This window comes from Myotis davidii, unplaced genomic scaffold, assembly GCF_000327345.1.
Source record: "Myotis davidii unplaced genomic scaffold, ASM32734v1 scaffold187, whole genome shotgun sequence".
Classification (NCBI taxonomy): domain Eukaryota; kingdom Metazoa; phylum Chordata; class Mammalia; order Chiroptera; family Vespertilionidae; genus Myotis; species Myotis davidii.
This window is the reverse complement of record NW_006383018.1, coordinates 3,334,348-3,351,127: the sequence shown is the minus strand read 5'-3', so window position 1 is coordinate 3,351,127 and position 16,780 is coordinate 3,334,348. Positions and strand designations below refer to the sequence as shown.

At 34.9% G+C, this 16,780-nt stretch overlaps 1 protein-coding gene across 1 annotated transcript in view; it reads right to left on the bottom strand.

Annotated features, from left to right (window-relative positions):
• Nucleotides 1-16,780, bottom strand: part of AKAP9 (A-kinase anchoring protein 9) — a 110,600-nt gene that overhangs the window by 79,203 nt on the left and 14,617 nt on the right. The window contains 5 exon segments of the mRNA XM_015558280.1: nt 669-765; nt 5,899-6,097; nt 6,666-6,879; nt 10,750-10,775; nt 11,284-13,642. Of these exon segments, the coding sequence (XP_015413766.1) occupies nt 669-765; nt 5,899-6,097; nt 6,666-6,879; nt 10,750-10,775; nt 11,284-13,642 (2,895 nt within the window).

Genomic DNA, 16,780 nt, shown 5'->3' with positions numbered 1-16,780 from the left:
AATGTAAACTTGTTCTCAGCATGCAAGTATTTCTTTACCAAATATCTGAATGTCATACAGAGAGATATGTGAAATGGAATGAATGTGAAAGAATAAAAAAGGTAGCCAACATCTCTATGCATCCAGAATGAGAGCAAGGATCTTTATTTTCTGTGGGACTTAACAACTAAAAATCTAAGACCAGCTGTTTTACAGTTATAGTTCTCAAAAAAGTGGCCATAAATGGGGAATAGACACAACACTGAGGAGAGGCAGAAGGTGGTTCACCTAGATGGCATATACTGGAAAAGATGAGGGCTTTACATATAACATAGCCAGTGCTGAAGGAAGCCTCATCCACTGTCCCAATCTACCATCTTTGGTTCCGGAGATCCCTAAACCCTACTCTAGAGATGGTCTGGTCCAACTTCCAATGGTAATAAGAAAAGCTGTTGGCCAAGGCACTGAAACTAATTTGTTACGCAGCCCATATAATACAAAATAAAAAAGTTTTAAACTGATCATATTCAGGGGGGGGGAAACCCCCTCTATTCTTCTGGGTAGTTTATATAAGGTATTATCTTCTTCTTACTTCTCAGAAACTATTTATTGGACAACCACTAAACCACAGACATAGAAATGACAGTAAGAAAAAAATAAGTACACATTAAAGTTTAAAGATACAATACCTCTGTTGTACCATCCATGTTCTGTTTTAGACGATTTCCAGTTTGCATTGTTTTCTGTCCATCAGATTCAGTAATTACGACTGAATCAATGGAGAAGCTAAATATAAATAAAAGAGGGTGAAACATTAGAGTTGTGAGTTTTACTGATAATCCAAATTTAAAGCATGCATGAATGTGTGTACTGGAGCAGGGGAAACAAAAATGATAGGTCAAGAGTTACAGATATTATATTTTAAAACATATTAGTTATTAATTTTCCATTTAAAAGTAAAATAACATAACTGAAAGAGTACTTTAACATCACCAATGAATTTCATGTCACTTTATTTTATTTTTTAAATATCTTTTTATTGGTTTTTAGGGAGAGGAAGGGAGAAAGAGAGTGAGAAACATTGATTGGCTGCCTCCTGCACACCCGCTACTGGAGATGGAGCCCGCAACCCAGGCATGTGCCCTGACTAGGAATCAAACAGGTGACCTCTTGGTACATGGGTTGACGCTTAACCACTGAGAAACACTGGCCAGGATCATGTCATTTTCTAAAGTCAACTACAAACGTATGGCACAAAGTTATTTATAGGTAGAGATATTTTAAAGTGTTATCTGTAACATTATTGAATAAAAAAGTTTATGAAATCTCATTTCTATTAAAAATTATTTATATGCACACACATCCACACCAAAAAAGAAGTCTGGAAGAATACACGTGAAAAGTAACAATGATTACCTCTAGTGGAACTGGGAGCAGTGACAGTGAAGGGAAGATTCTTAATTTATACAGTCTGAAATATTTTTCTTTTTAATCTGTGTTATCTTTTGGTATTTTGTTTAAAAGTTCCTAAAATGCTTAACTTAGGTCATAAAAATAAGGTAAGATTAATATTTAGGAACTATGGGTAAAAAAATTAAAGGGTAAAATTTAAAATTTTCTTTTTAACTAATATAATTTCTCCCATTTTCGTGTGCACTCATGCCGCCTTCTCCATTCCACCCTCCTCTTAAGCTCCTCCTCCTTTCTTTCTCCCATTCTCTTCTTTCAGTTCGCCATCCCCTAATGGCCAGATACAGGTTGTCATTGTCCCACTTCATAACTTACACATAACTAATCCCCTACTGATAGACATTTGATTGTTTCCAAATGTTCACTCCTACAAATAATACAATACAGATCCTCATAAATATAATCTATGGATGTTTTTATATGATAAAATCATAATTGTCAGGCTTAATATTTAAATTTTTAATATAATGCCAGATTACAAAATATTGTATTAATTTTATTCCCAAAACAGTATCATTTAAGTATTTTCTCAAAACTTCAGCAACATGAAATTTTAACAGTCTTAAAACCTTGTTAGAACACGTCTTTATTTTTGAAATGACATGTCCTTTCAAATGCTATTGGCCAAGTAAGTTTCTTCTGCTATGAATCACCTATTCCTGTCCTATATTCATAGTCTATGTTCATGTGAAACAAATGGAAAAACCCGTTTCCCTTGACTTTCTTTTCTGCCCTTTCCTAGTTCTCCTATCTTCCTCAACATTTTGTCTCTGTTTCCTAATTGCTTCTTATATGCACTATTCTGATCCTTGGCTTCAGTATTCATTATTATTGTCATAGCCTAGAAAACCCTCCTAATTATTTATTGAGCCATTAAGATACAAACTCCAAAAAGATGCTGCTAAGTTACACTGACTTCATTCTGTAGCTTTATAGCATTTGAAATTATTTATCCCAAATTAAAAAAAAATCTGGCTAACACCCAATTCACTGCTCCTCTCTTACAGTTAAGGTCCCATTCCCCACCAGCCTGATTTCTTTATTTATACTTATGCACCATTTTTCTCCCTATTCTCTAATCCCAAACAACAAAATCAACTTTGATTTTCTCCTCTGCTTTGCTCCCAACATTATTCCACCCCAATGTTTCATATCCATCCCTTGATTTTCTTTTCTCCTAGAGCCACTCTAATATTACAGAATGTACAGGATGGACAGTGAAAAATATCACACAAAGATGGATTTAAATTCTAGCACTTTGGCTGTATCACCATGTTTCATTCCTCAATCACTACTTTTAAAAAATTATTTTGTGAATAATTATTGTTTCAATGATTAGATAGAAGTCTCATGAGGGAAAGGGCAGCTTTATATACATCTAAAGCTTCTTCCATGCTATATAGCCAAGGCTCTTATTGAGATGCTTAAATTATCGGCCCCAAATAACAGGCAATAAAAAGTCAAATCAGAGGTGGTCAAATGCAGGTCTGTCTGACTCTTATGCCCATGGTCCTTCTAACTCCATACTATATCCCTAAGAGGCTTCTAGTATGACATAACCAATGTGTTAAATGAATGACTCAGTTATTTCTCTTAAAGTAGTTCACGTTTACTTTAGAACACTATACTCTTTATTCAAAAAGTGTTATGGTTGTGTCCAAATGTATGATGACAGTTACAAGAAATGACTTTGACTCATTACTGTTAGTAAGAGTGAGCATGGTGGTCAATAAATGTCTCTTTGGCAATGGTGGTGGGGGAGGGAAGTAATGATTTTTTTAAAAAATATATTTTATTTTATTTATTTTCCACAGAGAGGAAGGGAGAGAGACAGAGAGTTAGAAACATCGATGAGAGAGAAACATCGATCAGCTGCCTCCTGCACATCTCCACTGGGGATATGCCCACAACCAAGGTACATGCCCCCGACCAGAATTGAACCCGGGACCCTTCAGTCCGCAGACTGACGCTCTATCCACTGAGCCAAACCGGTTTTGGCGGAAGTAATGATTTTAGTTGAAAGGTATTCTCAATACATTTCCACTGACTATAGAAACTCTGAGAGAGGGTGGCAAGCTGGCAAAAGTTCAAATGCAGGAACAGCAAAGTAAGCCTACATTTCAGAAAATTCCCCTTTTTTCATGCTTTGGAGAAAAAGCATCACTAATTAAAAGAAGGCTATTTAAAATATTGTAGCTGGTTATTAGAGAGTTTTTGCTATCTTCCTATTTTCTTTCCCATCAGGAAAACTAAAGTAGTGGTTTTCAAGTGGCAATCCATGAACTGCCTGCATCAGAATTACCTGGTTATAAATACAAGTGTCCAGGTTCCATCTCAAAGCTATTGAGTCTGTAATCTTAAGTATTAAAAAATAATATTAAGTTTCAATAATATAAAATTCAAAATTAAATTTCTGATGCATGATTAAGTTTGGGGACACCTGACCTCAAATAAAATGGAAGCTTTAAAAGGCTGGGCCAATTCCAAAGCCTACATACAGACCCTGAGTCAAAGGAGAAGCATACTGCTTCCAAGGAACTGTGGACATTCACTATTTTCTCGAAAAAAAAATTGTCTTGAGGTGTCTATAAAGACATCAGTCCAAGGACAGCAGAGACAAGCAGTTAGATGAAATATTTGAGGACTTTACAGAGCTAGTTATGCACTATAGTATACTTCCCAAATAAAGTATTATTAACTGTTCATTCATTTAACAAATATTTATTGAACACCTACTGTGCATAGGGAATTATTATAAGGTTTGGGACATATCAGTGATGTAAACAGACAAAAACCTCCACCTTTCTAACACTTCACAGGAGACAGTCAATAAGTGAAACAAACTACCCTCAAAATACTCTCTCTCTCTCTCTCTCTCTCTCTCTCTCTCTCTCTCTCTCTCATTTTTAATTTTATATACACAATAAATAATATTAAATAATATGAAAAAATGAAGCAGAAAATTAGGACACTGAGTTCTAAGGGGTGATTTTAACTTAAACAGGGTGATCAGAATTGGTCTCTTGGAAACATGACATTTGAGTAAAGACCCCATGGAGGTGAGTGTGCTGGGCATGCAAGCACCTGGGGAAAGATCACTTAGGTAAAAGAACCCTTGCAGGACATTTGGTCCTGTTCAAAATTTCCACTGAAATGCGTGGTTCACATGAAAAGGACCTTGACATTCGGTCCTTTCAGAAACAGCTATGGATATATTTGGTCCATGCCAAAGGGACCTTGATATTGATCCTGTTAAAAACACCCATGGTTAGAAAATGCCCCTGGGTTCAAATGGCTCATAATGTTTATTTATATTTTTGGTTTACAGGATTAATACATAAATACTATCATGTTTTATTGGTTGAATAATTATGTGGTGAATGTATTGCCAATAATGACCCTTCTCAACTTCGGTAGTCTAGCTGGTAATGGCACAGAGGTTAGGTAGATGCATTGGGGTTTGAATCTTGCAGAAGAGCGGGATTTAAATATCAAGACCTTTTGGTGTGGGACCAAATGTCTCCATGGATATTTTAACAGGATCAAATGTTCACTAACCGAAGTAACAGAAATGAGAAGTCCCTAAAGCAGGAGCATATTCACGATTTCAGGACCTCAAGTAGACTAGCTTGAGAACAGTAAATGAGAGGCAAGTCTGTCAGAGATAAAGTCAGAGAGGTAACAGGGACCATCATGTAGGCCCCCATAATAGGAGTGTAAGAACACAAGAACATTGGAATAACCTCATCTGTCTTAAAATTTTAAAAGCAAAGTTCTAGAACTGTGTTGAGTTCAGACTCTGGGGAAGAGTTTAGGTAGAAGCTGGGAGATAGGTTGCTGCCACAATCCAGGTGAGACATGACGATGGCAGTGATCAGAGGAGTGGTGAGAAGTGGTCCAGTTTGGATGTATTTTGGAGGTACAGGTAACAGCATTTATTGATAAGTGAAAGTGAGGTCTGAGAGAAGAGGAGTCACCATAGATGGAGATGGCGGCGGAAGAAGCATATTTTGAGGGGAGGATCCAGAGTTTTATTTTGGACATGGTGAATCTGAGCATTAGACAATCAAGTGGGGGAAGTCCAGCCATGACTGGAATGATCATATCTTAAGAGTCCTCGTGTATTCCCCACGTCAAAGTAGTAAAGACTTGGCATACAATAAACAACAAGAACATGCACACTGCCTCATTTAATCCAGCAGATTAATAACAACCAGCACCCTTATAAAATATAGGTATAAGATTCCTATAATAAAATGTCTGGTTTACATTAACATTTACTTTACACATTTTAAGATAACTATCTCCTGTTCTTATTTCTTGATAATACTACATCCCATCTCTTTCAAATAACTTTGCTTAAGTTACTTTTCCCCCCTTAAAACAACCATTCTATGAGCGTTCCTAAGCTACAAATACTACTGATTGAAATTATAAGTAGATGGATACCTTGGCTGAACTGTGGACTCACTAATAGCTTGAAGTTTTTCCTGCAAACAATGGACCTCTGCCTCATAGTTTTCTTCCGTTTCTTTCAACTGTTGCTGCAAAGAGGATATGAGTTTTTCTAATTCTTGGACCTGTTTTTCAAGTTGTTTAATTTTTTCAATATGTTGCAGGGCAGATAACGTGCTTTTATGACTGGCATCTAAGATAAACATAAGAAAAGACATTTAATACAAATTTCTTAGTGAAATACCAAAATCATTTTTCTGTGTGTGCAGAGAATATTCATATATAAAGCTATTCCTGATCAAGCTCCTGCCAATAATTTGGGCTTTATCCCCCACTACTTTTTCACACACCTTGCACTCTCAATTCTCCAATTTGGATGCGGTCTGTCACACCTGCAGGTTTTAATCTCAGGAGCCTGCCCTAAAATTCCAACCTCCCTACTCTTGCCCACTGCCTGACCCTACTCATCCTCCAAGGAAGTACTAGATTTTTCCTCTCTCCTACCATTCTTTCTATTCCTTCTATTATAGAAATGGTCCTACTGTTTTCTAACAGCTTATTTTATATTCCTTTCCCACCGGATTGTGACTCCCTTTGGGAACATATTTCAGTGATTTTAGATTTCATAAGCACTTGATCAACAAATGAATCCAAGACTGAGATATACAATTACCTTCCTCTATGGGTTCTAAGACAAGAACAGAATCACTTATTTACTTATTTACTTCATAGTACTTATAATTTTGTCAAAAACCATTTACCTGTTTCCTGTGTTTTTATATTCTGTAGCTCTAACTGGTGAATTTTCTGAAGTTCCTTGATTTTTTCCTCTTGAGCAAAAATTAGTTCCTCTTTAAGACTGCAAAGAGCTTTATCTTTTTCATTTTCCATGTATGCACGAACTTGATCCACATGAGTCGAATAAACCAGAGAGAGGCATATACGTTGAGCTTCCATCTGAAGCCTTAAATCATCCTTAAAAGTGAATGTGTATACATTAGAGAATTTTAAAATGACAAATCAAGTAATTTAACTTCTACTTTTTGCATATACTGACCACAAAATGGAAAATACATGAAATTATAGTTTAACAATTCATGTAAGAAAAGTGAAGTCTAATTTTTTTCTCACTTTTCATTCTGCTGCATTGCTCCACTTATCTTTTTCAAGGAAAGTACCACAATGCTTTCTTTAGCTCAAGCTTATGGTAAATTTTGATATTTGGTATAGCCAGTATGGCGTCATCTCTTATCTTTGTTTAAAAATATTTTAAATGTAAAGAAATACAAAGAAAAATGTTATAAACATCTACATATTCACACCCAAATTAACAAATACTAATATTTTGTCTTTTTAAGAAAGATTTCTCCTTCCTACACACTTCCTTTTTGGTTTAAAACAAAATATAAATAAAATTTAATCTATCATACTACCATTCCTCCTTCTCCAGAGATAATCATCACATTACTTACAAGTCCAGTCCATTACTTACACTGTCACTTCTCAACATATCTGTAGGCAATGTACTATACCAGTATTTAGTGTTCTAACGAATTCACATAAATAGTGCAAAATGGTATTTATATTACAAACCACTCTTCTCATGCAATATCCTTCTGAGAGTTATCCATGTAGATACAGGTTAACTTATTTTAACTGTAGTATGGTATATATGAATATACCACAATCTTTCCATTTCCTTTCTGGAGATAAACTGAATTATCTCTAATTTTTTAAATTTAAAAGAATGGTACAGTAAATTCTTATACACATCCCTTGTAAAATGTGCCAGTGCTTTCCTATTGTAGTGATTCTCAAACTTTAGTGTGTGTCAGATTCATCTGGAGTACTTATTAAAGCAGATTGCTAGGCCCTTCCTCCAGAATTTTTGGTTCTGGAAATCTGTTGTGGGGCTCGAGAATTTGAGTTTTAACCAGTTTCCGAGTGATACTGAAGTTGCTGGTCAGGGACCACACTGACAGCCACCTAGAAATGTACTATCTGGGTTGTAGCTTATGCACATTAACTGCATTAGATTTTACCAAAATATTTTATGTATAATTATACCAATGTATATTGACATTAGCAGTGTATGAGTCCATAGTGTCACTACACTTTTTACGGAGACTTATTTTGCAATCTGATGGGTAGAAAATACTGGGGTTTTTTTGTTTGTTTTTTTAAATGAATGCATCTTTTTTTTTAACACATTTTAAAAAATATATTTTTATTGATTTCAAAGAGAAAGGGAGAGGGAGGGAGGGAGGGGAGGAAGGAAGAAGGGAGGGGGGGAGAGAGAGAGAATCATTGATTGGCTGCACCCTGCATGCCCGCCACCATTATCAAGCCCGTAACCTGGGCATTTGCCCTTGACCAGAATTGAACCTGGTACCTTTCAGTCCACTGAGCCAAACCAGCTAGGGCTAGAAAATGCTGTTTTTTTGTTACATCCATTTATAAAGTTAAAAGTATCCCTTCATGTTTATTAGCCATTTTGGTTTCCTATTCTGAGACACATGTCTATATATCTTTTGTTCAATTCTATAAATGTAATCCTCTTCTTACATTAGTGTTCTCTACACCTTCTTCAGATTAACCTTCCTTTTTTTTTTTTTTACTATATGTGGCAAATATGTAATCCCAGTCCTTCAACTTGTAGTATTATTTGTAAAACAGATATAATGATACTTATCAATCTTTTCTTGTGTATTTTTCTTGTGTATTATTAAAAGTCCCTATCAAGATTCTAATTTCCTTTTATGTGAACATATTTAACCAATCTGGAGTTACTGTATCCTAAAGGGTAAGGATCTAATTCCCTAATTCCCCACCCCAAATATCAAAAGGGTATTTGCCAAAAAGCATGAAAGAATATGATCAATAACCTATATCAATTTGAAAACATAATTTAAAATGAAGGCCTATGCTATTTCACTGTTGGTTCTTGATAAACTGCCTTTGTTTTGTTTATTCTTTCTTTTATTCACTCATTTAACGAATCTTATTAACTGCCTATCTTGTGTCTGACATCATTTTAGTCTCTACGGATACAGCAGACGGGGTTCTTGCTTCAAAGAGCTGATATTCTAGTTGTTCCTCTTGTAGTTTCTAAATGCCAATACCTTTTTCAATTCTAATTATTACCTTCAATTTTACACATATACATTTCAATCCGTGTTGTCCCCAAGCATCAATAATCAATCATACCAATAACATTTCTGCCACTCCTCTCTCTTCCTTGCATCCCGACATTGATGAGACTTCTGTGATGTTATTTTCCTCCTGCTCAAACCTCCTAATTATATTCATGTGGAATTATACTTCAAAGTTATTTATTTGTTACCTTTAATTATAAAAAATCTTAACACCCACATTTATTTTGGTTTCAGTGCGAGATATCTGTTCTATTTACTAAGTTTATTTAGTCCCAGGAGTAGTAATTTGTGTGGCCTTAGCATTATTTCTAAGCATATTTCGATTGCTCTTAGGTGTCACTGTTGTGTAAACTGTTGCTCAGTTTCTTCTGTGAGCTTCCTTCCATACACACATATTCACTCTCCTCCTACCAATTAGGGGGTTTGTCTTGGTAGTGATGAGTGGGCAGGGACAATTTACAGGCTTGCCTCTCTTCACTTTCTGTAAGTTAATGTCACTGAAAATATCTTTAGTAGAGGAAATAAAATTCCTATTGAAAAAATGTGACCATTTTATTATCTTCAAATTTAGGTCCTCTCCTAATAATGCTTTTTAAATGATTTCTGGTGTTTTAGGATTAATTAAATTAAATTGAAACCAGTTTAAGGTTTTGAAAACAATTCCACATACTGAGCAAATCATTAATAATTATGCAATTTGAATTTCTTAATTATTTAAGTTATTAAAATGGAAACTATCTTCACATATGATATATTATAAATATGAACATATTAGAATAATAAAGAGAAAACTTTCCAGTGGCTTCCTACTGTATCCTATATAATAAAAGCCTAATATGCAAATTGACCAAATAGCAGAACAACTGGTCACTATTGATGTACACTGACCACAAGGGGGCAGACGCTCAATGCAGGAGCTGCCCCCAGCCTGCAGGCCCCAGGGCAGCCTAGGCAGGTGGCAGTGGGGGGGCCCTGATTACCCCACCGGTCACCCCGCAGATCGGCCCTGATCACTGGCCAGGCCTAGGAACCCTACCCATGCATGAATTTCGTGCATTAGGCCTCTAGTATAAAATAAAATCTCAAATCTTATAAAGTCTGTAAGGCTCCCCAAGATCTGGCCTCTTACTTTTTCAAACTCTTCTTCCACTCTTCCTCTTTCAAAATCAACTAAACACACTTTCATTTTGCAACTCAAATTCATCTATGTCTTCACAATTGCTCTGATTTCCTTGTGGGTAGGCTCCTCCCTGTCATTCAAATCTCAGTTCAAATGTCAATTCCTCCAAGAAACCTTTCCTGACCACCCTATTTAATGCTGCCACATCACTACCCCTCATTCTCTATCACTTTATCTGTTTTATTTTCTTCCTAGGACTTACCACTATTTCTAACTACTCTACTTGTTTCCTTGTATACTGCCTGCCTCCATCACCAGAATATATGCTCTCTGAGATCTGAAATCATCTTTCTCTTGTTTGCCATTATACACCTATACCTGGCAAGAGATTCAGTAAATACTTGTTACATAAATGAAGAAACACAAGGATTGAGTTAATATCATTACATAAGACACCCAGTGGAATTTTCCTATTATTTCTAATATTAGTATCTAGCAAATAAAAATTGTTGGGAGTGATCTATTATTACTTATTACATGCATTCTTTAACTGTATTTTAGAATTAATACTTTTTCCCCTTTCAGGTATAACGATACTCAAAGAAAACTCTAGGGCTTAAATTGAGATTTTTTTTTTCAGGGAAATATAGTTTCACAACTACTGAACAACTATGTAGAGTACTTTAAATTTAAGAGTTGATTTTCAGTTGTGGAACTTTGAAAACACCAGTGTGAATTAAAATTCTGAAACTGATCTTTGGGATTATAACAAAATAGTAAAAAATAACTTTTGTAAAGTTTATATTCTGAACGTAGTTATTTCAATTCTTGCCTTTCCAAAGAAAATGTGAAAACATTACTATTTTTTTTATTTGTTGAGCAGAATGTACAACACAGATGAACTGAAAGAAAGCCAACAATGTTTAAGAAAAATAGATGCAAGAAATAATAACTAAATGACAGGCCCAAATGAAAACTATTTTACAGGGTTCATTTTCATTCTCCTGTAAGGAGGTTAATTTATGTCTTAGGAAAATAGAAACTTTTTTTTTTAGTATGTAACATACATTAGCAATGCGCTTTAGCATATATAAGTAAGTAAACATACCTGTTGAAGTTTATCAGTGTCACTTGGTTCAGTATTCCCAAGTGATAATTCATTTGTCACAGATGGCAAGTGATCCCAACACAACTGTTCTTGTTTGCTTTCTTTTCCAATAGTCATATTTTCAAAAGGTATTTTCTCATCCTCCACTATTTTTAATTCACCAAAATCTTTATTTATTTTAGAAACTGATCCTTCAGACTCCCTGCTTGTCATAGTCACAACTCCGTCGTTTAAAGAACTTAACTGAACATCACATCCACTTATATTTTCTGTCCTATTATGGTTAATTATGACTTCCAGCTCTTTACATCTCAATAAAACTTGCTCTTTCTCTTGCTTTAAAGATTTAACTTCTTCACTTAGAAAACAAATTTCACCATGTTTCTGTTTTAATTGTTCAGAAAGGTCAGACAGTCTTTCTGACAGTTCTAACTTTTCTCGTTTGGTTACCTCAAGTTTTTCCATAAGTTCTGTGGTATCTTTCTCGACCACCTCACCAATTTCCAATGATTCTGCTATAAAAATTTTGTCGTCATCAAACACTGAACTTTTCATTTTTGCTGTAGTTGGGTTTATTCTTTGCAAATGATGAAGTTCTTCACTAAGTGCTTTAAGCTTACTTCTATACTCTACCTCTTGTTTATTTTTACTGTCTTCTAAGTCATTTTTTGTCTTGAGAAGGCAAGCATAGTCCTCTTGTAACTCTTGATAGTTAACTTCAAAATTTTTTTCAGCAAATGAAAAAGTGTTTCGTTGCTTCTCAATCTCTTCATTTAGCTGAGTACATTGTTTTTTGAGGTCTTCATTTTGCTCAGTGAGTATTTCTATTTCTTTTTGCCAGCTACCATCTTTGGATTTGGACTTAATGGAGTCCGTGCAAATTAATCTTTCTTCCTGATTAACAGTATATATTTTCAACATGTCTTCGAGGGCTTTTTTTTCATCTTTAAGAATACTATTTTCTGCTTCAAGTTGCACAAATTTTTCTTGAAGGTCATCCTCCTTTTCCTTCATTTGTTTCTCCAATAATTCAGTTTTAAGCTGCAATTCTTGAACTTCTTGTTCAAGGGTACCCTTTTCCTTTTCTTCTTGCCTCAGTATTTCAATTTCTTTTTGAAGTTCACTGATTTGAAGAGCCATTTCTTCTGACTTTGAATTTACAAGGGACTGCTGTAAATCTTTTAGCTTTGAAATTTCCAAAATTAATTGATTCTGCTTAGTTATCAAATTGTCTCTTTCAAACTGTATGTTTTCTATCTTTTGACTCATTTCATTCTGTAAGCCATCTATCTGCTGTTTATAGTGAATGCCTAAGTTATCTTTAAGTTTCTCAATATTTATTCGATGCTCAATTTCTAAATCTTCCTTTAGTTTGGAAAGTTCTTCTTCATGACTAAACAGAAGCTGTGTTCTCAGTCTCTCTAATTCAGCTTCTTGTGATTCTGCCATTCTATCTAACACAGCATTCTTTTCTCTTTCTAACATGTCAAGTTTTATCTTATAATTTGTAACTTCTGCTTCATGTTTTAATTCTAGTTCCTTCCTGGATTCAGATGCAGATACAATCTCAGCTTTCAAATCCTCCACTGTACTAAGGGACTTATGTGCTTCATTTAGTTTACTTTCTTGTTCAGCTATTGTCTGCCTAGCTCTCTGAATTTGGTCTCTTGAAAAGCTCAATTCTTCAAAAAGGTCTTCAAGTCGTCTTTGTAGAGCAGACTTTTCTCCTAAAATTATTCCTAGTTCTTCTTTGAGTTTTTCCTTTTGAGAGTTAGTATCTTGCAATTTTATATTCAGTTCATTTATTGCCATATTCATTAACTTTACTTGATCTTCATTAACTGTAATATTTGGACATGATCTTAAAGCATTATCCATCTCTCCCTTATGTTGTGATTTAAGTTCATCTATCTGTGATATATGTTGTTTTATTAACTCTTGCTTCATCTGTACTATCTGCTGTCCATACATCTCATCCAGCTCTGCCCGGAGTTGTTCTAACTTTCTTTGTGTTTCTTGTTCCATTCTTTGCAAGATATCAGTTTCAAATTGGCTATCTTTATGGTTTTTCTTCTGAAGTTCTTCAACTATCCCCATTAATTGTTTTATTTCCTCAGAACACTGTCTTTCCTTTTGCTTGGAATTAGTCAGCTCTAAATTCATATTTTTTATCTCTTGATTCTTTTGTACAACCTGTTCTTGTAATTCTTCCAGTAATTTGTCAGCAGCTGTGACTTTATCCTTTAGCTCAAGAGTTTTTCTTTCTTCTTCAATTATTTTTGTATTTAATTCTTCAATGATTGCCTCCTTTTCTTGAACTTCTTTGTTTGAGCTTTCTACTCTTTTATCTTGTTCCTTTAAAAAGAAAAAAATATATTAAAATGACATTTTTAGTTCCTAGGAACTTATGTCACTTAACCTCATAAACAAGAAAGTAAGATTTTTACATAATCGTATAAAAAGTGACTACTGGGGCTGTGCCTCAATTTTCTCAAGTCAGTGAGAAAATTTATAGTTCTAGAAGAAAGTCTTAAAAATCAAGGTTCCTCCAGTGTATTCTAATGACCTGAAGTTATTTGATGGGCAAGTGCCTTAACTTCATTCCTGGGGCTAAGTGAATTAGAAATTTAGGGATATGCAGCACTTAAGTGATTGAACTTCAAGCGACATGCAAGACAACCCTACCATGTATGACATATCAACATGGTCCCAGACTTTTGGTTTCAAAAGAAATTTGAAAGTGGGACAGATACTTTTGCCTGGGTTGGGATTCTATTTTAGAATTGTAGATAAGCCTAAACCAAGAACACTTGCCAAAGCTGTGATTATCATTAAGCACAATCATACACAGGATCTTATACCAAAATAAGCCAAGCAGGAACCATGGAGTTGAAGTTTTCTCTCTGTTACTTGGTTGCCTATGTAGTTAAGGGTTGTAGACCCAAGAACAAAGAAAAAAGTAAAATCGGAAGAATGGAACAGAATATATGTAGGTAAGTTAAATCACCTTAAGGCAGTGGTTCTCAACCTGTGAGTCGCGACCCCTTTGGGGGTTGAACGACCCTTTCACAGGGGTCGCCTAAGACCATCAGAAAACACACATATAATTACATATTGTTTTTGTGATTAATCACTATGCTTTAATTATGTTCAATTTGTAACAATGAAAATACATCCTGCATATCAGATATTTACATTAGGATTCATAACAGTAGCAAAATTACAGTTATGAAGTAGCAACGAAAATAATTTTATGGTTGGGGGTCACCATAACATGAAGAACTGTATTAAAGGGTCGCGGCATTAGGACGGTTGAGAACCACTGCCTTAAGGAAACAAGAGTCCCAGGCCAAGGGGACTTACTAGTACAGGCACCTTGAATGATTATATTAATATATATAAAGAAAGAATGTCAAAGCCCAGAAAAAGGAAAGCCTCAGAGGGAATTGGTGGAGTCCATTCATGTACAGTCAGTCTAGGGAAGAGAACAAAGGTGCCATGAGACTGAGAATTCTGATCCTTCTGGGAAAGCATTCCAAGAGTAGAAAGCAATGTAGGGGTTTGCAGCAAACAGAATTTAAGAATTCCAATCCAGAGGCATGATCATTCCTACTGTGAGATGAATACATCAGGTTCTCACAGCCTAATGCCCTGAATATTTGATTCTTTTAACATTCCTTGATCTCATGCTCACAAAACAACTTTCTTTTATTATTATTTGGCTCTTCAAAAGTAAAATCCAAGGAATTTAAAGTATACAGTTCTCTATGAAAATTATTTTTCATTATAAAATAATAATCTTATATTAAAGCCCTGGCCAGTGTTGCTCAGTGATTAGAGCATCACCCCATGCACCAAAGGGTCGCAGGTTCCATTCCTAGTCAAGGGCACAAACCTGGGTGGCAGGTTCGATCCCCGGTCCTGGTCGGGGCACGTGCAGAAGGCAACCAGTCGATGTATCTCTCCCTCAGTGTTTTCTCTCTCTCTCCCCCACCCCTTTCCTTCCACTCTATCTAAAAATCAATGAAAAAAATATCCTTTGGTGAGGAGTAACAATAAATAAATACCCCCACCCAAAATAAAATAAAAATTTGTATTCAAGATTTAAAAATTAGTCTCTTGAACTTGGAAAATCTGAGTTCAGATTTTCTCAGCTTGTCTCAGTTGGTAGAAAATAAAAACCAAATCGGACTTCTGACCCTACAAGTAAAGGACCAGATTCTTTACTATATAAATTAACCTAGATAATGAATGCTTTCCTGTGCAGTACTTGAGGAAAAATCCTATCAGGTTCTGCATTGGTATCACATATCCCATCCAATGTCACCATAAGTTATTACCAAGGACTAAGCCTTATGTTAATTTCAGCACTACTGTATGACATTTAAACCAGCTTAATCTCTGAAATTTCAGTGTTTTCATCTATAAAATAAGATATTATTTTCTCTATCTCATAGAATATGCTTGACACTAAAATAAATTGTTAAAGCAAAAGAAATATGTTAATTGTTAAAGCAAAAGAAATATATTTACATGTAAATATATAAATATAATATAATTGTATACTAGAAAAAAATCTACAAGGTATTTGGAACTTATGAGAAAATAAAATTCGTTTATTGAGGTCAACTTCAGTTAAACTGTTAAATAAGTAATTAGTCTTGAAAATGTGAACACTGTTATATATCTGCAACATTTCTGTTTCCTGATTTTCTGTGTGGGGGGGAAAACCCTCACAGAACAGTTTCATTAATTCAAAATTGTCCATCATTTGATATAACTGTAAGCAAACAACAATAATTCTACACTTAACTATTAAACAATAGGAATTCATGGTTCATTTTTCATAGTACTGTTTATTTCAAAATAGATGGTTTTAAACTACTTATTATTTTATATTGCAAAAAAAAAAAAAAAAAAAAGACAGCCCTGTGGTTGAAGATACAACCCCTCTACTTCTGGACACAGGCCTGAGAGAGTAGGGGATAATATACTTCTTGCCTGTGACTACTGCACTGTGGGAAGTTCAGAGGATTAAGACAATGTGAGTAACTGGACTTATCAAGCAGTTGTCTAGGGGACTAAGACAGTTTCAACTATCACCCTAATGCTTTAGTCCCTCAGCTACTCTGGTGAAACTACTATTCAGGAGAATTCATTCAAAGGGGAAAAAAAGGAGAAAAATATATAGGTGATGAATTGACAAAAAAGTATTCTTGCTAACTTTCAAATCAACCAAGGTTATTCCCCTACATCAATTAATTATTTGGATTTTAAATAATCTTACATTATTCTGCCAACTAAATCTACACTAATAAAAGAGAAAAATGGTAATTGGTGTATGACGCTACCCTTTTCATTGGCTAATCAGGGCTATACGCAAATTAACTGCCAACTCAGATGGCAGTTAACTGACAACAAAGATGGCGGTTAATTTGCATATGTAGGCACAATGCAGGGAGGCGAAAGGGAAAGCAGGAAGAAGCCCCCTGC